Here is a 22,666-nt window from a genome sequence, read left to right as displayed (position 1 = left end):
AAACATTGAACATCTAAACATCTGCAGCATGTAAGGACAGTGAAAACCAGAATACCCCTGGGGTGGTACATCCTCCTTCCTGCAGCACCTTCCTCTCCAGGGTGCACCCACAGCCTGTTGTGAACTGCACCCTTTTTTTAAAGTTCTATAAAGGGGCAGTCGCCACCCTTATAAAATTGAATCTGCTGGAAGAGAGAAAGCATCTTTTCTCTTGTTGAAGCTTTCACCAGCTGGATTTTTGGTTTGCTATTGCTTGACAAGGTTATATTGAGGTTACATTACCACCAGGGTGTACAACAAGGTTACTCTCAGAGGTGTTTGCAGTCTTAGATATGGCCACGCATCCACCAGTATCCACATGCAGGCTGTATGCAGGTCTGAAAGGCTTGAACATTACTTCTGTAACACTAGCTCAAATTCCCGCTCTCCACTGAACAGATACATAAAATGGCAGTGCTGGGGGCTGCTCCCCACGTTGTCTAAACCCCCAAGTCACCAAATCTCACAGCCTCAAAAAGGGGAAGTGACATCAACTGGTGAAGGGAAGGATCAATAAAATGTATTGTTACAAGTTTGAGACAATTGAAACAAAGTGGTTGCTAATGGTTAATTCAAAATACAAATATTTTTGTGTATCCTGCTAAGTGCTTTGCTGAGCACTGATAAATCCTTTGTCCAAGAGGGTAACTTTGAAAGGAAGTGCCCCCCACAAGATAGATGGGCTGCTGGAAGCACACCATGAAGAATGGGCTCAGCAAAAAGTAGGGGAAAGGTAATTGTGGCACTGGGAGATAAGTGACCTCCAACTCCCAATAGTCCCCAGGAAGGCAAACCCCCACTTGGGGAGCGTATGTAGTCAATAAAAAGCTTAAGCTGTCTGAGAACATGTACTAATTTGCATTAGAAGCAAGAAACTTGTAACCAACCCTGTGTGTGAATGAAAATGAGTACGTTATATGCTATGAAAATACAAATACTCTTGCATACGCTGCGCACCCTTGAGTAGCTCAGTGTGCATGTCAGGAGAAAAAACCTCCATGCACCCAGCAGTGCAATAAACCAACGTTAGCGCTCTGATCTGTCATTTGGTTCGGTGAGTTTTCCCAGTTATAATTTTCACCAATACCAACGCAGTTCAAAAAACACAGCCCTTCCCACCACTTGGGCGCTTGGAGTTGTAACGTACACGTGTCATGTTCAGCATCAAAGAGGGCTGCCGGCAGCAGGCTGGCAGGTGTGAAGGCGTGGCAGTGCTTGCTCCGGTGCCTGGGCCTGAGGCCTAAGGCCTGGCTCCGGGACCTTGGGCCTGTCCCGGCACCTAGGCTTGGGACCCGAGGCCTGGTTCCAGGGCCTGGTCCCGGTGCCTGAAGCCTGGTTCCAGGGCCTGGGGGCCGGGCCCGGCGCCTGAAGCCTGATCCCGGGGCCTGGGCCCGGCCCCCGCTAGACGTGCCGCCCGCCAGCCCTCACCCGCCGGCCCAGCCGCTCCCCTCCGACCACCTCACCCCCCCGGGGCGGAGCCGGGAGGCGGCGCGGTGCCCACCGGGGGCCTCGCCCCGTCCCACGCCGCGGCCGTGCGGGCCGGCCCGGGCGCCGCTCAGCATGCCGGGAGCCGCCGCTCAGCATGCCGGGAGCTGCCGCGCTGCCCGCCGGGAGCCGCAGTCCCGGCCGCCCGCGCCTCACGGAAGCCGGGGGCGGGCTCCAGCGGCTCCATTTTGCGCCCATTGGAGGGGCCGCCGGGCCGTCCCGCCGCCCCGGCCGCGGCGGCAGTGCCAGGCAGGGCGTGAGGCGCCGCTCGCCGCTCCCGGCAGCGCCGTCCCCAGCGGGGTGGGGCCCGCGCCCGTTCCCCCCGGCCGCGGGCTGAGCGCAGCCCCCGGGGGCGAGGCCCCGTCCCTCCGCGGCGGCGGCTCCATGCTGCCCGCCGCCCCCCGCCGCCCCGCAGCAACAGGCAGGACGAGGAGGAAGCGGCCCCCGGGGGTGCCCAGCGCCCCGCCGCCGGCCTGAGCAGCGTCGCCGCAGCCGGAGCGACCGAGCGGGCGGGGGGCGCCCGCGGGCCGCCGGCGATGGCGAACCAGCTGGTGATCCTCAACGTGTACGACATGGTGAGCGCCCGGCCCGGCGCCGCGGGCCGGCAGCGGGGGCCCCGCAGCTTGGCGGTGGGTGCGGGCGGGGGTCCCGGCTGCCCGCCCGGCGGCTGCTGCTGGGGGGCGCGGGGCACACGGCGCTCTCCCTGCCCGTCCCCTGCCAGCCCACGCGTGAGCTGGCGCCGTGGGGGCGGCGGAGCGGGGCAATAGCGCAGCCAGGGCGGGGGGCGAGGGCGAGAGCGCGGGGGGGGGCCCGTCGGTGCCCACAGACCTGTGACCCGCAGCAAAAGTTTGCTGCGGCGTCGGGTTGCCAGTGACGGGTAGACCTGCTGTCCCTGGCGGCAGGGGAAGCTCTTCCCCTGCCCCTGTGCCCCTGACGAGTGTCCCCCGGCCCCTCGCCTTCCTCTGGGACTGCCCCAGGGCCCAGCGCAGCGGGCAGGGCGGCAGCTGCCTTTCCTGCTGCTGAACACCCTGAAAACAGCTGATTTTCCAGCAGGATAGTAGTTGGGGGTAACCAGAGTCTCTGTAGGAATAAGATTTTTAGTGCTGTGTCGGTAACGTTGAATTTTTGAACAGTTCTGGTATGGCTGCGACTTAGAAATAAAGGGATGGCTCCCGCTTGGTTTGTCGTCCTTCGAGCTCACCTTCCCTCCCTTCTGGGTAATCTTGCTGTGACACCTACAGCAACTGTTGTATTTTCTTACCTTCAGCTGGAAGCTGCTCAAGTGCCATGGTAACAAATGAGGTGTAAGTACCTGCGTAGAACAGGAGGTGCGGATAAGTAATATTAAGAAAATATTATCTGTTAATGCGTTTCAATCTCTGGAAATGAGAGCGAGTAGCACCAGTTCTCTGACCACGTTTTGAGCCTACGGGTGGAGGGATAGGAAGATTGACAGCTAGCTTCAGGTAGCTGTGTTTGTGTTACTTGGCTTATTTTGGGTAGGCTTTCCTGCCACCACCATTTTAAAGTGAACTTTTGGTGTTTTAAAAGGGTGAAGGCATATAGTGTAGAGTCAGTGACTGCTGGCACAGAGAAAATGCAGCTTGTTTGCTTGGGAGTACTCAGGCTCAAGCGCTAGAATATTTGATAGCAATCAATAGGGAGCAGTGTGGCTTGAAACTAAAATTATATATGAGATTATATGAACCAGCCTGATTCTTGTCATTATTGTCTTTCATCCTAATGTTTATCATAGAGATCAATGGCCCTGTCAAAGGATTTCTCCCTGCCACCTCCCTTTTGTTTCCAGGTTCTATCTCCAGCAAATATAACCTGTTACTTCTACGTTGTTTTCCCTTCATTGTAGAGAATGAGGGGAGACTGGAGACAGGAGCAGTGTATTCACTTCGATTTTGTTTTCTGAGGGGCCAGCTGGGGGAAGGGGTCTTTGCTCACCTGGTTGAGCTCGTATGTGATGCTGATATGACAAAAGCCAGTGTGCCTTATTTATACTAGATTTAAAGAGGGAAGGATGCTCTGTCGCATGCATATGTATGACTTCTCTGGACTACAGTTCAAAAATATGCATCAGAGAAGCTCTTTCAGCATGAAAAGAGATGGTTTTACATATATTAACTATAAATATTTGTACAGAGGAGGAAGTAGGACTTCAGTTTCAGGACTCTTACATAAGATAGTATCTTTGAAGTCAAGGCTTGATGCACTTGTGACTCACTAAGATGGAAGCCCCAGTGTTCTCACGAAGATGTGCTTAGCTCTGCAAAGTGTTGCCTGGGCCCAGTGCACAGGCAGGCTGTAAGAACGTGACAGAATGGACTGTCTCCTGTGTAAGCATCTGCCTGGAAAGCAATGCCATGGCCTCCGTGAGAGCCTCCATTCTCACTGTGGTGATAGCATCAGTGGGGTGTGACTTCAGCACTCCTTTTCTTTTTCCCTTGTAATGTTCTACTCCTTCATTCACACGGTTCTCCTTCGTCTCTTACTCCTTAGATTTCTTTGCTGCAGCCCATATCCTCCTTTTTTCCTCCAGAGTTGAATTGCTGCGATCAGTTTTACTCCAACCATTCTGGGAAGGCTGACAGTTGACAGGAGGGAAGGGGGGTGGGGGGAAGCAATGGGAAGGTTGCGCTCATAAAAACAAGTGTCATACTTTTCCTGAGGACATGATGGGTGTCCCATTGCGATTAGTGGGGCTCTGCCTACGTCAAGAAGTAGCATAGTCTCTAAAGCCACCATCTGTGGAAGGAACTTACTCTCCAAAAGAAGCAAGCAACATGTTTATTTGCAGATGTTTGATCACATGGAAGGCTGGCTTTTTGTGCATTGGTCTGCAGTTGTGGTATTTGTTGAAGCTGTACATCACGACAAATTATGTGTAGTGTAAGCTGAGGCCACGGAGCAGAATGTTTCTATTTCCTGCTTTGGCTGTGTGTGTTGTTTTGTGACAATGTCTACATTATTTGACCATCAGAGGACAAGATTTCCTTAAACTGGAAAGAGAAACCGAGGTTCCCACAGGGTCTGAAAGGCACTGTCACTGTGTGTCCTGCCTTGAACTCTTCACTAAACATTGTCTCAGTCCACTTTAAACTTGTTTGAACCAGGAGCTTAAACTCAGGCCTCGCTTTCATGTTGCACAGCAGTTACATTACCACATGTAGACAGCCTGCTGAAGTCACTGATGCTGTGGTGTAGGGGGGAGAAGGGAAGCATCTTTCTTAACAGCTTCGTAACAGTAAAATTCTGTCTGTTGATCGAATGCTGTCAACTGTGTATTGAGGCACTAGCAGGTTTACTCTTTGCTTCTGACATTCCGTGTTGCTTGGTGGTGCATTTGGGGTTTTTTGTAGTTCAGGTTTGGGACCAAGGTTTTTTGTTTCTCTTTTGGAACAAGAGACCGCTGTTGGTCACCTGGTTGACAGAATCAACACTACTATAATTGCAACAGTCGTATGAACAGCTTTATTTTAACCCGAGTGCTAGCTGTAGCTTCATTTCCCAGGCAGCGCTTAGGTATGCAGGGGAATACTAGGCGACCTTGCTACTCTTGAAACTCCTTACAGGACTGAAGTTCGTTGGTTTTGGAGCATATACCCTTCCAATGTCCTTAGCACTTGAAAAACCAAAATTCTTTGATCATACCAAAGGGCGAGGAGGGGTGGGTGGGTGGATGTGTGTTGCGCAAGAAAGTGGACTTTCAAGTACTGGTGGCTTTACGAAGTGAGAGAAGCTTAAGGGCATATTTATGTGCTGCAGTTCATGCCTTTGAAAATCTTTTATGATCATTGAAAGAGTAGGGTGAAGACTTTGATACATTGTGTCTTGAGAGCCAGAGTACTTTGTAGTTTCGTTTTAACTACTATTTTTAGGAGTCTAGTTTTCCTGTGCCCAAAGTAGCATCCTGTTTTTTCCCTTGTCAAATAAGGCTATAACAATCCAAAATATTAACATAAATGCAAGCTCTGAAGAAAGTCACAAAGATATTTTTGAAGCACTGGGATTAGTGTTTTTTCTTTCATTTCAGTGGCATGACTTTACTGTGCACATAGAAAAATACTTCTCTAATATTTTCCTTCTGATAGTTGCATTAAACATGAATTCCTGTTTTACAAGACTGACTTACTGCAAAATACTGAGTATATGGGATTGTGCTGCTTCTGTGCCTTCTACTATGGCAGAAATGAAGGGAATCCAGTTTGTGTAATGGAAGCAAGGATGTAGCTTTTGGGATCAGCTTGGGATTCTGGAACTTACAGCATGTTACCGAACCAGTGAGCTATACAGATGTCTTTTAATTTGCAATCTTTATTTTGTATGTCATATACAATCTTTTCAACTGTAGCCAAATTCAGCACATTTTTAAGTTGCATTTGTCCTGCATTTCTTTCTTCAGCGAGATAAGGCATTTTGTTCAATGAAAAAATGTGACCAACCTTCCAATAGCTGATCCAGATTAAGTAATAATTAGATATAATTACTGTTCCCAGGGGGAAAGTAATTCTGCCTTATTGAAATTCTTTTATCTTCAATTAACCTGCTCTGTTCTTACTGGAAATTCTAAGTGAAGTGCCACCTCGCTTTAGGCACTTCTTCCAAAGCCGCGAACGTTTGTTTTGGTAGGCTGGTGAGCCCGGTGTGTAGGTGGCAGCAGTAAGGAGGAGCGCGTACTTGAACAGCGCTGGTCTTGCCCAACACCTTGTCAGAGCAGCTTTCCATCCCGGTCGTCTGCTGCTGTACGGATCCATGAGGAGGGTTGGTGACCCACTTTTCTGTCCTCTCCCTATACCTTGCATTTGGTTTCATGCGGTTGTGAGAGAGGAGGAGCATCAATATTTTTTTTTTCTCTTTGCCTAGTAGCAAACCAGGCTTTATTACTTTTACTGCTTAAGGGATATCTTGTGTAACTTCTGTTCCATTTTCTGAGAGCAGCGATAACCTTGCTTGGCATTACAAATCTGATGCATATATGGTATGTAGATTATTTGGAATTCAGAGGCCAGACCCAGAGTTTTCTGGCCAAATGGGTGTCCAGGAGGCGAAACAGTAGAGCACCAGGGACACTGTTTAGCTCAGTTCTAGATTAGGTTCATTTGGATACACCTTCTCATTAGGCAAACATACTTTCTTCCTGTGCTGGCAAGCTGTATGCTGAATGTGCCTACGGTTTTGACTATAAATATAAACCTGAAACTATTTTGAAATGGTCAGCTGGTAAAGTGTGGGATAGGACTGGCTTCAGAACTGAAACAGGCTTATGCTGAAGTAGTTCTTCCATTTTCCTGGGGGCTTTGAGTTTACTTCATTGGGCAGAATCCTTTTTTTTGTTTGTTTGGTTTTTTGTGATTATTTTTATGCTCACAAACCCCCGAAGTTAGTTGCATAGTCTTAACATCATTCTCCTTGCTTCCCCTCCTCTTGCTTTATCCCTGTTCTGTGTCTGTCTGTACAGAGTAAATCTAACCCAGTGTTATTTCTGGATGTAGCTGCTTGATATGGACTAACTCTTCCTTTTTCTGGGGGGAGGAAGGAAAGAACGGCTAAGCCCTTTGAATAGACTAAGGTGATGATTTCGTGGAGTCATCCGTAGCCCAGTGGCTGACACAGCAACGCACTGACAAAGCCAGAAACTAAAGCAAAGGGTAAAGTTTAATCGCAGGCAAGATTTATCCGCAGATCTCAAGGAGCCTTAACTTTATATAAATACAAGGAGCAAAATCCATCTTCTGTGAATTCATGTTGGCAAAATTGCCGACAAATAACTTGTCTATAGAAGAGAACATCAAATCCTCAGCATCTTGTTACCCAGATAGTCATTTGTGTGCTGTGCCTGCTCACACAATTGTGAACGTCGAGCTTGAAAAATAATGTGCTGATGTTTGGCACCTGCTGGTAACTGAATTTGGGGGACTATTTATTTTAGGTTTGATGATACTTAAAAGAAGGATGATGGTAAAAGCCAAACATATTCAATTTGTAACTTTTGGCCTGACTTGCTCCTTTTTGCCATTTACCTTGTAGTGATCTTCATGAATAGCTTCTCAGTCCAAAGTTGAGTGTATCATTTTTATTGGGAGAAAACTAGCTTTCAGAAATGCACATTATATGCCACAGTGTTTGTAATGGCCTTGTAAATTATGCAGGAACTCCAGCTAGCGTGTCTTAACAAAGCGTGACACCTGTAACCTTTTACATTTTTGTCATCGGTTACGCTGGTTTAATAGTGACTTCACATCAGAAAGCACTTATTATGCCAACAGGCTGTGAAGATGGTTTCTTTTTCTTCCCGTTTGCTAAACAAATATTAATTTGCTGGGGGTACTGCTTCAGTCCGTGTCCTGCCTGCCAGCTGACTTGGAAGCCTGCATGGCAGAAGGTCACAGTGGTGCCCTTTGGGGCCAGATGACCTGGGAGGAAAAATCCCACTGCTGGAGTAACTGATGAAATAATGTTTTCCTTGGATTTTTAAGATGTATTCTTAAAACTGAAATTGGCTAGTAAGAAAAACTACTAAGGTTTCTTTCTTTCTTTTTTTTTTTTTAAAAAGCTTTTGTTTGACATTCCTTTTTAAATTGTGTCACTTGAGAGTTGTTACTGCTAGACACTGATACTTTGAGGGTGCTACTGTAGCCAAGGAAAGACAGTAATTTTGAGGTTTTCCCTTTCCAGGACTCTGTGCGTGTTTAAGGCCTTGAGGGTGATAGAGCCTGGTAGGCACTTGCTGCTACTTTTGAAAAAAGAGAAATTACTATGGAAAGGTTCTCCCCCAACACCCACCTTTTTAATTATTTTTTTTTATTTTTTGAAGATTGCTTCTTGGTTTCCTTTTGAGACGCAACTATTATCTGTTGGCTACAATACTAGTGGTAATTAGAAACGGGTGTTAGACCTATGCAAAAGACTTTTATACCTGATGTATGGCGAGACATACAGCAGGAGCCTGGAGAGAGCTTAGTCCCTTGTATGGTCACCACCAAGTATTATATGACAAAGTACACTAAGGTAATTTCAGTCCATCATATATCTCTGAATGTGCCTCATGCTCACCTGGTGATAAACAAAAGTGTCATCATGGCTATAAATGAGCGTTGGTGTGTGTATATTACAGTCCTACATCCTGATTATTATTATTTTTAAAAAATAGGCACTCCTGCAGAATTACTGCAGTTGATTCTAGAATGTGTTCCACCTAATGGAAAACTTTGCAACCTGTAACTTGTTGACAAATCAAGAGTTGGATCGGGATTTCTCCCAGGTACAGTGTCCTTGGCTGACGGACATCGACAGCGCTAAAACACTGGAGCAGAACCTAATGGAATTAATTCACTGCGTGCAGTACGGCATGTTCTGTTCCCAATAAATGGGTTGTGCCATTTCACTTTGCGGTAGGGTTTTATGCTTTTAATGTGGGGGACAAATTCTGTGCCAGTCTGCTATCAGAAGACAGATCTGTGTTGGAAACTAAGCAGAGTCCTTCTTGTTTTCTTCTTTCCGTTTAGTATTGGATGAATGAATATACTTCTTCCCTTGGAATTGGCGTGTTCCATTCAGGTATAGAGGTGTACGGCCGAGGTAAGTACGACAAAACTGTAACTTACTCTTTGTTCTGGGAATGCTGTTATTTAAAAAACATTTTTCAGGTAGTGAGAGAAGACTTGACTTCTGAAGCCTGCTCATCAGTTTTCTTATCTCTTCTGCCTCTGGAAAAAACCTTGGGTATGAATAATCCGGTAGCTGTCTTGCATCCTTGTATAAAGCTGTGCTGCTATGAACAAGTGTGCGATTTATTCAGCTAGACATAGAAATCTTTATTTTAGTTTTTGTAATATCTATTGTTAAAACAAATGTATGCTTCATGTAAGCATGGTTGAATCATGCTTCCTCGGTGTTCTGCCAGCACCTGGTGCAAGTTAACTACAGAAACAATAGTCTGTTGCAGAGAGGCACCTAGAAGTGCATGATGCGCAGGAAAAACAATCTGTGCCTTACTGGTAGGTTGGTTTGTTTTAAAGAGACAGTTTCTTTAAAAGGCATCTCGTGCATACTGCTTACAAAAGGTACACTTGTCATAAATACAGTAATACACTCTGATTTTGCTAAATAGGTTGTGCTTTGGGAATGCAGCTTCCTGATCTGTTCAGGCGTCCTTCTTGCTCTCACGAGGTGTTTCTGAGCACGCTGTAGCACAGGCTCAGGTCTGAGGTGTGCCTGCCTAGCAGTATAACGATGCTCTGAGGTGATGGTGTTGCTAAAAGTAGTCCATTTAAAGAAGAAAAATCTACCTCAGGTTTGGGGTTTGGTTTTTGGGGGGGATTTTTTGAATGTGTTTGGAGGTGTGGGGAAGCGGCAAAAGGCGTGGCATGAAATCCAAAGGCCACGGTGCATAGTTTTTGGTTTTGGAGTCAAAACAAATCATTTTGGGTTTATATATATATATATATAAAAAATATAAAAAAAGTTTTTATGTACTTTTATAGTTTTGAAACATAGGGATGTTTCATAATGGTCACATTGTAACTGGGTTTGCAAGTGTTACCAAAGCAAGGCATTGACAAAATACGATGCTTACTGTTAATACCTTTTTGGATTTCTTTTAATCCAAACCAGAAAGACCTGACTCTTAATAGTGCTGTGCCAAATACGTGTGCCTCCCTTCCTGCTCAGATTATAGCAGCTTTTGCGTACAGCAGGTCATACCCCTGCGAGAACAATGACTTGCATTTTTCAAAGCACATCAAACTTTATTAACCTGTTGTAAAAAAGATTATCTACAAAACCGAATGCTAGACTTGGATGACGTGTTACGAGTTTTGAGGAAAGGAAGTGTGAAGTCATGTTTTAAGCTTTTTATTGCGCTCTGGGTGAGGCGTGCTGTGTTATCTTGCAGACACAGAAGGAAGCTAAAGCACACCATGATATTCTCAGGGAGTGTAAGTGCTTATGCCAGCAGATGCACCGGTTTACTTTCATGTTATAGTGAACAACTCAGGACAGTTGAACTCTTGCAAATCAAGAAATTAAAAAACCCCACAACTATTAGGCCACTGTTCGCTGCCACACTTACAACTGTAGTACGCACCAAATAGAAGCACCATCAGACCTTTAAGGATGCGGTCCTTTGAATCCCTAATTTATAAATCTGTAAGTGGACTTATAAAGACGAGCATGTATAAAGAACATTGGTAGGATTTACAATTTAAGTTGGAAATCCTCGCTTATGCAATGAAAACAGTATATACTTAGTGTAAAGTTATTCAAGTTAAACCTGTACACTGATACAGGAAACTTCCTGTCAGTTTTTACTCGGGTTGACTAGTAACTTAACAAAACTATTTGTTTCCAGCTCCTTGCGTTTGTTACCTACAAAAATAAGATGTCTGCTTCCTAGCTTGAGATCCCTGTGAAGTGACCTTGCAGTGACATCAGGTGTTCTTTACTGTGGTGTATGCCATTGCTGTTAAATCTGAGCTTTCTCTTTCAGAATTTGCCTATGGTGGTCATCCATACCCATTTTCTGGAATATTTGAAATTTCACCAGGAAATGCTTCTGAGCTAGGAGAAACATTTAAATTTAAGTAAGAGATGTATTTTCTTGTTTTTGAGAAGGGATATTAAAAAGACAACTTGTTGCATTTATTTTTGAGGATAGATGTGTTGAATGATACTACAGGATTCCTGACTTTCTGAGAAATTACTGTGGTTTCTTTACTTGGAAGTGAACGGTGGACAGAGGTGATGACGCAGCAAAGTGTCTACAGCAAAGAATGTTCTTTTTAGCCTACTATTACATTCCTTAAATGTGTACAAACTACGTGGCTAGCTTGTGTTATTCATACAGTATATACAATGGGGTAACTTTTTCAAGGTAGTGAAATTTTTATTCCAAGAAAAAGCAGGAAAATGTTGTTCTCCAAGGTTTCCCCGTGTCTGTTTTCTGCTTTCTCGGTGAGACTGCCTTCCCTGCATTATGAGCTCTTACCTGTTCTCAGCTGTCTCTTAGAAACAATATCCTTTGGAGAAGAGGGGAAAATTGCATCCAGCGTTTGTCAGAGTTAAGATGCAAAGAATTGAAGTGAGCTACAGGTGGACAATCGGCAAGGAAATAATCTCTCATGATAAAGATGAAATCGGTGCCATAAAATGGAATAGAAAGAATCTGTTTTATTCTGGGAGGGCAAAAAGATCTCACCATCCACAGTGGGGTGACTTTTGAGCAATGTATGAACAGTAACCCACTTATATCACGGGAGCCTGATCACCTTCTACTCTCTGTTTCTCTTCTAGAGAGGCTGTGGTTCTAGGCAGCACGGATTTTATGGAAGATGATATAGAAAAAATAGTAGAAGAGCTTGGAAAGGAATTCAAAGGAAATGCTTATCACCTAATGCACAAAAACTGCAATCACTTCTCTTCAGCTTTATCTGAGGTAAACAAACTATAGAAAGGTGCTTCCCAGGTGGCTACAGAGCGTCATCTCCTTCCTGCCCTTTGGAATGATTGGCCTAATTTCCAACTTCCCATCTCTGTTACCTTGGGCAAATGTCACCCTTTTTCAGGTTTTGTTTGTGTTTATGTCCAAAGCACAAGATTTTGCTGCCAAAAATGCTAAATATCATTGTCATATATAGTTTGTGTTTGAGCAGGGGTGCATTCTTAATTGAGAGACCTAGTAAATAGAGTATTAACAGGATTTTAAAATAGTTTCAGGTGCTCCAGAGATCACTACTGAAGATAGAACCACGTGTTATTTTTATCAGTATTTCCCCACAGAACCATCACACTGAAAAGAATTTTTAAGTTATGACCTACTGTTAAAGAATAACGAAGGCATTGAAGTTTCACAGCCGACGTTGATCTCCTTGAGAGGCTTTTGTCAAGTTATTGCTCTGTGCGCTGGTCATGTAGATACCTGAGTGGTCGTGCTGGATGTGACCCTGGAGTTGAATGGGCTTTGCTTTTCCCCTCAGCTTTATTTGAACGTGATCAGTTTACCGATAAAATTGAATGCCTGATCGTGCACATGTGTGTCAACACAAAGGAGAGGGTCAGGAACAAGTGACCCAGGACAAAGAGGGGAATGGCAGTTACGATTTTTCAGTGGTTGGCAACCTGTGCTTGTCAGAATTTATTCTAATGTTTTGTTGAAGGACTCCCAAAAAAAGGGATAGCTATTTTTTCCGTGCTGAACTTCCAACTTCCATAACGTTTAATTATTTGGGGTTTGGTTTTGTTTTCAAAATAGTTAATGGCACACTTATTGTGTAGACTGTATTTTGTGTAGACTGTGAGATCTTACAGTGGTACTGGAACATTTTATCAAGGTGATGATTCATGTGCAATGCTGGTACGAGTAAGTAGGGTGAGACACCGGCAGAGCTGCAGCTGGCGTGAAATCTGGCCTCTGTGGCCAGGTTTTTGCTGTACTTCTCAACCGCATGGTCATGTAGTTTCTATTTTATGTCTTGTCCTATTTAGTGTTCAAATTGACTATAATACAGGGATATGACTACGAGTTAAATGCTGCTCAGTTACAGCAGAGTAGTGTCCCCATTAGCTATGGTGTTCTCCAGATTTCCACTGGAGTAAGTAATACCAGAAGTGAATATGGAGGTAGTTAGGTAGAACAGCTCACTCCTTGAACAGTGGCAACGAAACCATTTAATTGACGGATGTACAGTAAAAACAAGTATTTAATGCAGCTTTATATATCTCAGAGGAGTTGCAGCCAGCTTGGCATTGTCTAGCTGCTCGTGTGGCAGTGAACCTAAATGTGTGTGCTTGGCCCGTGTGCTGCAAGACAGCGATGTCTTGTGCAAAGCCCTCGGAGGTCGTCACAGTAAATGGCCTCAGCTGTGTGCGTAGCTCCACCTAACTGGAGCACTGACGATGTCTTTTTGACCACTTGATTTCGGGGTGCTTTTTTGTAAGGGTGAGGTTTCTCCTGCTGTTTCTGTTTCTGAGGAATTAGCAGGGAATAGAAAGCGCTCCTTAACTCGTGTCTCTGCCTTTTGTAGAAGTTATTCAAAAAGAGTGAGGTGGTTGGGCTGTTCAGGGCTTCTAAAAAAAGCGTAGAACCATGTGTCAAACTCTCACAGTGGACAACAAGCCTCCTTGCGTGACTTGGGATGCTGCTTTTACTGACGGAGAAAGTTGTCTTAGCGCAATTAACTCAAGTGCTTCTTGACATGCCTTGGTGATACGGAGATCGTAAGGCTGCTGCGGCCTTTGCTTTTTATTTACACTACTGTAGTTGTGTTACTGCTGAGTCTAGAAGACAAATTAATCCTTTCTTTTTCCCTTTCCCCCTTAGATTCTGTGCGGAAAAGAGATTCCGCGGTGGGTGAATCGCCTTGCCTACTTCAGCTCTTGCATACCGTTCCTCCAGAGCTGTCTGCCGAAGGAGTGGCTGACTCCCGCAGCCCTCCAGTCTAGCGTTAGCCAGGAGCTACACGACGAGCTGGAGGAGGCTGAGGATGCCGCAGCATCGGCTTCCTTGGCAAGCTCGGCATCTGGGGCTAGAACTGGACGCCACACCAAATTATAAGTCCTCCTCCAAAGTAACAAATGGTTTGAAATACTTCAGATTAATCTCTCCAGCAGTTGACTTCCTAACAGAACGTGAGAGCTGATTCTAGAATGTTGTTTTAATATGCAAAAAAGGCTCTCATCAACCCCTGTTTCAGCTCAGGATTATTTCTGTAGTGAAAAGAATTGCTGGGAGAAAAGGGAAGGATTTTGTGTGAAGCCACCCTTTTCATTTTCACCTGTCTGGTAGACCTGGGTTAACTTAACATCTTGTATAAAGCAGAACTTAAATTATTTGTTTACAGTATTGTGTACTGCTGTTTACAAGTCCTGTAAGGACTCCTACCACCATGGAAGAAGAGAGAATTTGGTTTAACTGTTGGTATAACTCAAAAGCAGTGGTATGATGCCCTGGATGAACTCTCCCCTTTGTTTTCAAGATTTAAGGCAGGTGAACGTTAAATTTCTGAGAAATGCCAGAAACTGCTGATTACTATATATGTGAACAGGGTACTGTGCACTTAAAGTGGCTGATGTAAACAGGTAGATTCCAGGATGCAGGGAGACTGCTTTTGTCTGAGATCTGTTAATAGAAGTATGACCTCTACATTAACGAAACTGTGGATTTTTGCACATACGAAGGGAAATTTCTATCTTACAATGCACATTGATCCCTTTTTTTTTCTTTTTTTTTCTTTTTTTAACTCAGCCGTGTAGTTTGCATCCTATCTCCTGGCTGTATTTACAGTCTACTTCAACCAGGATTGAGATGTGTGAATATCTTCTGTTAGAAGCATCAACGACTTTTCCACTGTTTGCTTTCCCTGATTTCAAACTTGTATATACAACTTAGTACTAGTTTTTTGTGGTTTTTTTTGTTCGGGTTTTTTTTTTTTTTGTTCTTGTTTCATATAGTTTGGAATAGTGTAATACAAGCCGTTTATGGTTGGGGAATGGCCTTGCTTTCTGCTGCTGATTTTGCTTCATTTGAGTTTGTAAAATTCATGCCTTTTTTTTTTTTTTTTTTTGAGCTATAAATTACTGCCCAGTTGTGCATATCTGCACAAATTACAGAGAAATCCTAATTTATTTTCCCACAGTCTCTATCTGTGGCAGTAACTTTCTTGTCAGATGTAATGAAGAAAAACCTGAAAATTGCTTATGCACCTGCGTGTTTACACAGCAGAACCCACTAATCTGCACACGTAATTATATCTGAAGGTAAGAGAGATTATTTTCTAAAACACAGAAGTATGTTTGCTGGTAGATTATAATTAGAGCTAAATTATAATTAGTGATCAGAATATATAATGGAATGCCTTATTCTTGTTCATTTACCAAGAGAATTAATGGTTCTTCCAGTCATTAGTGTAAATTAGTGAGGTTCTGTTGTGCACATAAGGATACAGTAGCACAAACATGAGGGAGGTGAGCTTGTGTATTTTGTAAGACTTGCTGCCTTAAACTACCAAAAGCCACGCCATCCATAACGCGACCAGCTCACAAAGAAGTGTGCATTACTACAAGTATAACTGATTTTTACAAGCTTTATTTTCAGTTTGTTGCCAGGTTTGGTTTTTCCATGAAGTTAAACACTGACTCTACGGTTTCTGCTGTTTAAAAGGAAAAAAAAGTCCTCTTAGGAGGCGAGAACGCTTCGCGTTACGGATGCTCCCAGCCACGGGTAGTCGGTGCCATGGGACCCTCCGGGGAAGTGCAGTAGGCTATGTCGTGATATGAATTCATAGCGATCGCCAGCTCCAACTCACGTTGGGAACGAGTGGAAGTTTTTCTGCTGGCGGTTGGGTTGAATCCTTTGTCAGACAGGCTGTTCAGTTTTTGCTCATCTTCTGTGATGCAGTGTAGGTACAGAGAGAGAGGCGCTTGGTTCTGGGAGGGGTGGAAGAATCATGTGAGACTCTTGCTGGAAAGAGCGGGGTAGCAGCAGAAGTCGCTTTAACTGCAGTTTGGTCCGTGTTTTAATAATCTACCAAGTGGGAAACGCCTAGGACTGACAAGCCTCCCGCTGGCTCCGTTCTGTGGTCTCCAGAAGCTGGACATGCTGACTCTCCCTGTCGAGTGGTTTTTCACTTGACTCTCTGAATTTTTGAGTTCTCCTTCCTTTTTTTTTTCCTGTAGTGAAAATGAACATGGTGGTCTCCAGTCAACTCTCAAGCATTACAGAACTGCATCTCACACTACTTACAGCTCAGACAACAGGCCGCGGACAGGTTATTTTGTCTCTGCTGTGCAGCTGTGGTAGTAATGTGACTAAGTCTCTTGGCCAAGGCAGGTCCTTTATTTCAGCTCAGGGTTGAGGCCACTGATCTAGCAATGTACTGTAGCTTTTCCTAAGTTTTAGGAAAAAATAAATAGAATGACTTTTCATTGCTACCTAACTTTTATGTACCAAAATCAGCTTTTTAGGCTTGTGATACATCCAGAGCGCTAGGTCACAAATCTCTACACCTTCATTAACACACACAACTACAGCATGTACAATGCAAGAACGTGACAGATCACAGCACAGTTTTTATTTAGAAGTAAAACTGAGACTATTTTTTATAAAGCAGACTGGAAAGTTTGTAACAAACGTTCATTTTATTGGTAGCTGTACAGGTGAAAATACTGTCTTATGCTCCGTAATTATTATTTTTTGTTTGTTTCAAAACCATACATCTGTAAATCCTGTGAGGAAACTGACACCTGAACCCTGAAGGCTGTTGGGTATCGTGTCAAAGCAGGCGGTACCGTAACTTCAATCGCGTGCTGTCAACTCAGCCTCCACTGGATGCCTCCAAGAAGTCACCCTGCCAGTGGTTACTCCGATTCGTTAGCAATAGAGCAAGTTACCTTTCACCAGCATTACTGCCAAGCAGGGATTACTTTAGTCTACTAACGACCACACTGTGCTAGGACTAGAACACTCCAAAATGCTGTGAGAAGGCTGGACACCTGTGGAGTCTTTTCCATCAAAACGGGTAGAAAAATATCACTACTTCAGGGTTCTGCTCTGTTTACTTTCTCATTCTTCTTTAATTTTCTGTAAGATAGTACTTTTGATACATATTATGTTGTTTAACTCATTTTATTTAAATGCCATTTTCTGTTCAGCAAGCCAAAAAAAATCCAATGTACTGTCAGTGTGCACCAGTAACTTCAGAGTGGCTTGGTAAAAACATAGTTGCATTACTTCTAAAATTTGCAATGCAATTCTGATCACTATTGATACATGGTAATTTTCACTGTTGGAAGTTGGTTACAAGCTGAATATTCACTGATGCATTTTTTGTAAACTTGTATTCAAGTTTACTGTACTACATAGTATTTGTATAAAATTCAAAGAATTTTGACTTTTGTTACCTGTACATGGCAACAAGTTGTCTAGCATCTTAAACTTAAATCCATCAGTTTATTAAAAATACTTTTATAAAAAAAAAACCAGACAGTTGGCTGTGTGTGTTACTGCCCTGGTGCCTACAGCTTGCACTGCCAGTGCCTCCCAGGCTGATCGGTGGGTTTGAAAGATGCTTTCAAAGAGTAGTAAACTATCTGAGGGTTTCCTTGCATAAGGAAACTAGCTAAATTACAGGCTTATTCTGACATAATATTCTTATCGTCTTCTGACATGAGCATCGAGAGCTGCAGTTTGGTTTGTCTGAGGCATTATTAAAAGCCTCAGTTTTTAACAGACTAAATTCAAAACGTTTTCAGGTGTGGTGTGCTGCCTGCAGTGGCTGGGGTATCCAGACACCCAGCTGTGCCTTGGATGCGGTGCAGATATTCCGTGCCACGTTCTACGGATTTGCTCGAAAGCCCGACCTTGGCTGCTTCACCTGCTGCCAACGCAGGCTACGAGGCACGGGGGTCTGTAACGTCTGCACCTGGCCGGTTCCTTTGAGCAGAGCAGGAGTACCCAGGCTACGTAAAGTACCAGCAGCAACCCGGCCTCGGCCACTGCTACCTGCGCCGTGGCTGCGCCTGCTGCGGGTGGCACAGCCCGGCGCTGAGCCAGGCGGCTGTTCCGTTAAAAAGCTGCCGAGCTATTTCAGTTCAGGGGGCAGCTCAGCGGCTGGGTTGCAGCCTGACCCCCCTGCCCCGCGCAGTTCTGTGGGGCGGTGGCACCTCTGCTGGAAGCTGTGGTCGCTCTGGGCAGCATTGCCGTGCTGGCTGCTCCTCACTGGCAGCTGCAGAGCAGGTTCCCCAAGCACCCCCAGCTCGGGCAGAGCTGGCAGCATCCCCCGAGGATGGGCTCTGCCGGCACCCGGCCGTGGTGGCTGCGGACTTTGCAAAACGCAGGTGGGTGCAGGTGCTTTAACGGGCGAGTTCTGTGCACCTTCAGGGCACTGACAGGTGGGAGCAGTGCCCTGTGGCTGTCAGAGCTGGGGTCTCTGCCCCTCTCGCCCCGCAGCTGGGAGGGGACGTGCTCGCTTGGTGTGCGGAGCCTGGCGTCCCCCTGTGTGCTGCTAATGCAGGTGGGACAGGACCCGATGGAGAAGCTGCCAAGATAACAGGTGCGTTCCCTTTTCCGACTGCTAGTGGACCCTAATCACTAGCAAAGCTGCAAGAGAGTTGGAGGAGCTTCTACCCTCTTGAAGTTCTTGAAAAATTTGACAGAGTTCATCAATTAAGGTTAATGATGACCAGAAAAACTCAGTTTGGGCATCTGATGGCCGAGTGCCTGTCCACTTCTGGGAGGGAGATAGACACACAAAAACTATACAGTGCATTGTTTGTTAGTGGGTGCGTAGCCCAGTTTAACTGAACCATTCTTGAAGAAAACAGAAATGTTTCAAATAAAAAGGGTTTAGAAAATGAAATCTCATCAGGCTTGCAGGGCTTATGTGGCAAATTTGTCATCGGAACAGCTTCTCAATGAGCAAAGGTTTTTTACAGCTAAAGGCACCTTAGTCATATCACTCCCCCAAAATAAATGTTTTCTTTCGCAGTGCTTGAAATAACGCAATGAAAATGGGTATTGGATGGTTCCCAGCATTCTCCGATTCCCTTTGGTTGGATCTAAATGAGATCATAAAAAAATCTTCAAACTCTCCAATGTAACAACTTCTCAGGGAGCCATGGCATCGCTTTAGGGAAGCAGCTGTACTCCACCACCAGCTCCAATTCCTGCTGGGCTGGAGTAGGAATCCCGTATTTCTCATGTGATCTGGTCTGCTAAAATGAGCTTATCACAAAGTGAACCGGGACCATAAAGGAGCGTAAGGTTCCCGCGCTGACACCGCTTTGGGGGTGACAGAGGACTACGTGTACCCCCGGTTTCCTTAGAGAGGGACGTTACTCCCACCAGCCCGGCTCTCCGTCCCTGCCCGGCTCTGAGCAGCAGCCCAGGACAAGCAGCGCGAAGGTAACCCCGCTCCTTCCACAGCTGGGCGATGGGTGGCCGGTGGTTCTGTTCCCCTTCGCGTGCTTTGTCAGTCCTGGAAGCCTCAAAGCAGCCGGCCTGCTGCGCTTGCTGCCTCCCTGTGTGTGCTTCCAGCCCACGGCCGTGAGAGGAGGGGAATCTCCGTCCGTGTCTTCCGAGTGAAGGCAGGCAGGTGAAAGAGGGGCTTTACGCGTGCCCTACAGGGGCTGTTCAGACTAAGCTTGTGGGTTTCAACTCTTAAGATCTCCTTTCAGGCAACCTTTTTTATCTCTGTCCCCTTTCACTGTTACGCAGCCTGACACAAGGCGCCCAAATACTACGCTTCAAGAAGCCGCAACCGTGTCGCTGAACCGTTCTGTGCTGGGGATAACTTGGAAGGAGGGGTAGGAAGGGGCCCAATCCTTCTCGGATGAGAAAAGCCCTTCCCACAGCCACGATGCCGGCCTCGGCTTCTGCCCCAGGTGACTGGGGGCAGCAGAGGGGCGTTGGGGTCTGGTCCCAGCGTGGCTGATGGCCGATACGGGTCTTCCTTTACAGCGAGATCAATGACGTCAGTCAGCACCCCCCTGCCAAATGGGGCACAGTCAGGTTTTTATCAGGCTCTAGTGAAACTTGGCCAACCTCCAGCACCAGGAAGGGACGGGGGGCAGGAGGAGGAGACCCCCCCCATTGCCAGCGAGCGCCTGAGTGACATGGCGAATGCGGTTTTGGCTGGCTCCCTCACGTTTCCCAGGTCTGAACGGTCATTACTGTTAGCTCAAGCAAAGCCAGGGCTTTCCTCCCAGAATAAGAATAAAGCCCCATTAAACCCACCTAATGACAACACAAATCATGTCGAACAGAAAATGGCTTGTGTTCCCTACTCGGGCTTCGGAGCCTTGCGGGCTTTGTTCTGCTTTTCCCATTCCTAATTTGCCTGTGGGAAAGTGTGCCTCCCCCCAGCCCTCTCAGCACAGCCACACAATAGCTGCTTGTTTTTTGCCTGGAAGGAATTGCTGAGCCTTTAAATAGCTGGAATTGAGTTTATTTTTCTTCTGTACTTCAGCTCATTCATTACTCCAGTCATCGCATCCTAAAAGTGAAGATTTCCAAGAGCACTGGAATCTCCCTGCTTCCCTCACACACACACCCCCCAAGACGCTATGCATCTTAAATTTTGTGCACCAGCCCTGTGTTAGAGGCACTAACTAATCCTGCAGTGAAGCGTCAACCTCCAACAAATTAATTCACATGCCATTAAGCAAATATCATCTGAGTAGTGAAGGCCAGCAAGAGCTGATGGCTACATAGCTGGCTCAAATGCAACTGGGAAGGTCAGTTATTTTTTTAAGTCAAAGCGAGACCTGGGAAGTTCAGTAAAAGCACATTAGGGCGGCCAGCTGAGCGGGGGCCGCTCGGGGTGGCTCTCAGCTCCAGCACTTTGGAGTCCAGGGCAGAGAAACACCTCAGGGAGTTGCCAGCTTGTGAGGATGCCCTCATCTCTGCCATCGCTTTAAGCTGCTTTGCCCTTCCAGGAGCCTTAACAAGCCCGTGCCTGTGAAGAGAAGGAGAGTCTCTGTGGCCTCGAGCTGCCTCTGCTCCACTGCTCCCATCACAAGCGCTCCCCCAGTGAAACGCCCGCGCTGCGGCACACGCGTGGGGATGCCGCGCTCGCCCCGCGCCTTCAGAGAGTACGGATGATGCGACGCATCCTTCGGAGAGACGAGCAGCCTCGAGCACCTCTCCAGCTCGCGCTTCAAAGGTGTAACGGCTGGTGCTAATGTCGCCGAGGTTATCTTCAAATGAGAGCCGAAAGACATCTTCTCTATTTACACTAAATGTACTGATGTGTAATGACTGATAATACACCAATACCACAGAATGCAGCCAAGTACCAACAGGAATCCACACGGAGCTAGACTAGGCACCTCCCCAGCCCTGGCCTGTGGCATAGCCTGTGTGTAGCTCAGAGTCACCTTTTCTCCTCACTGTCCTCCACAGACATTCAACTTCCTACGTGGTCTCTGGGGACCTCTTACCTGCAGACCAGGTAGCCCTGCAGGTCCTGACGCTTCCCTGACTGTCACGACCAATCTAGAGTTCTTCAGCTTCTGGGGGGGTTGCTAAGAATGTCTTGAGGTAGCAGCGACCCCCCAGGCAGGGGCTGCTGTTCAGCGCCCACCAGCCGTGACCTCTGCAGCGTTTGCCTGGCACAGCTCAGGTCTGTCCCTCCTTGCAGGCTCCACGGTGACTTCGTGCCATCTTTCCGAGCTGGCTGTTGCCTTTAAGCCATATCTGCAAGCTGGAGAAAAGTGTTATGTAGGTTACTTCTCAGCTGATCACCTTCATAAATTTTAATCTTTTGGCTTTGGAAAAAAAACAACCTTACCCTAAAAGCACACTTGTAGTGACTGCCAGCTTGATTTTGAGAAATATTAGAACCGCCCCGTCCGCTGGCAGCTGGAGGGGCCAAAGGACTCAATTAACAGCTCTCCCAGCCTAACTGTGGAAGCTGATGACAGCACCCCTCCACAATGACTGCAGACTACAGAACCCTGTGCCCTCCCGTCCAAGCAGCCCGCAGAAGCTCTCTCGGTGCTCCTCTCCCAACACCACCCTGCCTTTGGGCGCCTTTGGGCCAAGAGCTGGGGGGACACGCCGCCCACGGGGTTAACCCCGGCCACGGGGGTGCTGCAGCAGGCACAGCGCACCCTGCCCGGGGCCCGAGCCAGAGCCACGCACCGATGAGCAGAACAGGCTCCTGGAGACCCAGCAAAGGATTTCGAGGGCTCCATCTCGGTTCCCCCCTCCCCATGATGTCCCCTTCCTCTGACTTTGAAAGCCCCCCCTGCAATTATTCCAGTGCTAAGTGACCTTTCGGCATGGGGACGCTCAGACCAAGGGCTAAAGCTGCTTTTAAATGTAAAACGGTGGCTGTCAGTGGTCGGACAAGTCTCCTCTCCCCACCCAACTGCACAGACAAAACCTCTAGTCATGGCAGAGTGTGACAGGGTTTGTGGCTCCTTCAGAGCCTCCTGCCTCGGGAGGGAGGGGGATGTGGGAAGGGATGGGATGGGATGGGGTAGGGTGGGACGGGATGCGGTGGGACAGGATTGGGTGGGACGGGACAGAATGAGAAGAGATGGGATGGGGTGGGATGGAATTGGACAGGATGGGATGGGATGTGACAAGATGGGATGGGATGGGACAGGACAGGGTGGGACAGGAGGGGACAGG

At 46.6% G+C, this 22,666-nt stretch overlaps 1 protein-coding gene across 9 annotated transcripts; it reads left to right on the top strand.

The window, feature by feature from the left end:
* The first annotated feature begins 1,668 nt into the window (after positions 1–1,668).
* DESI2 (desumoylating isopeptidase 2) lies at positions 1,669–17,508 on the top strand. Of its 9 annotated transcripts, none has more exons than XM_055810518.1 (6): positions 1,669–2,099; positions 8,687–8,797; positions 9,042–9,258; positions 11,024–11,117; positions 11,827–11,968; positions 13,853–17,508. In XM_055810518.1, the coding sequence occupies exons 2-6, from the start codon at positions 8,735–8,737 to the stop codon at positions 14,084–14,086; spliced, it is 750 nt and encodes a 249-aa protein (XP_055666493.1). In that variant the 5' UTR covers positions 1,669–2,099; positions 8,687–8,734; the 3' UTR covers positions 14,087–17,508. The 9 variants fall into 9 exon arrangements, 8 of the variants coding, with proteins under 8 accessions (XP_055666493.1, XP_055666499.1, XP_055666495.1 ...); XR_008748083.1 differs by lacking the exon at positions 1,669–2,099 and having other exon boundaries at positions 6,304–8,797; positions 13,853–15,288; positions 15,626–17,508; XM_055810524.1 differs by lacking the exon at positions 8,687–8,797 and having other exon boundaries at positions 9,042–9,114.
* Positions 17,509–22,666: the final 5,158 nt, after the last annotated feature.

The sequence above is a fragment of the Falco peregrinus genome, chromosome 7 (genome assembly GCF_023634155.1).
Source record: "Falco peregrinus isolate bFalPer1 chromosome 7, bFalPer1.pri, whole genome shotgun sequence".
In the NCBI taxonomy this organism is placed as follows: Eukaryota; Metazoa; Chordata; class Aves; order Falconiformes; family Falconidae; genus Falco; species Falco peregrinus.
This window is presented reverse-complemented; position numbering and strand designations above follow the sequence as displayed.

Bases quoted from the DNA above. Each gene is read 5' to 3' on its own strand.
- DESI2 (XM_055810518.1), top strand. From the start codon at position 8,735: ATGGAAAACTTTGCAACCTGTAACTTGTTGACAAATCAAGAGTTGGAT. The intron at 11,118-11,826 runs GTAAGAGATGTA...TTTCTCTTCTAG, and splicing joins GGAGAAACATTTAAATTTAA to AGAGGCTGTGGTTCTAGGCA. The intron at 11,969-13,852 runs GTAAACAAACTA...TTTCCCCCTTAG, and splicing joins TCTCTTCAGCTTTATCTGAG to ATTCTGTGCGGAAAAGAGAT.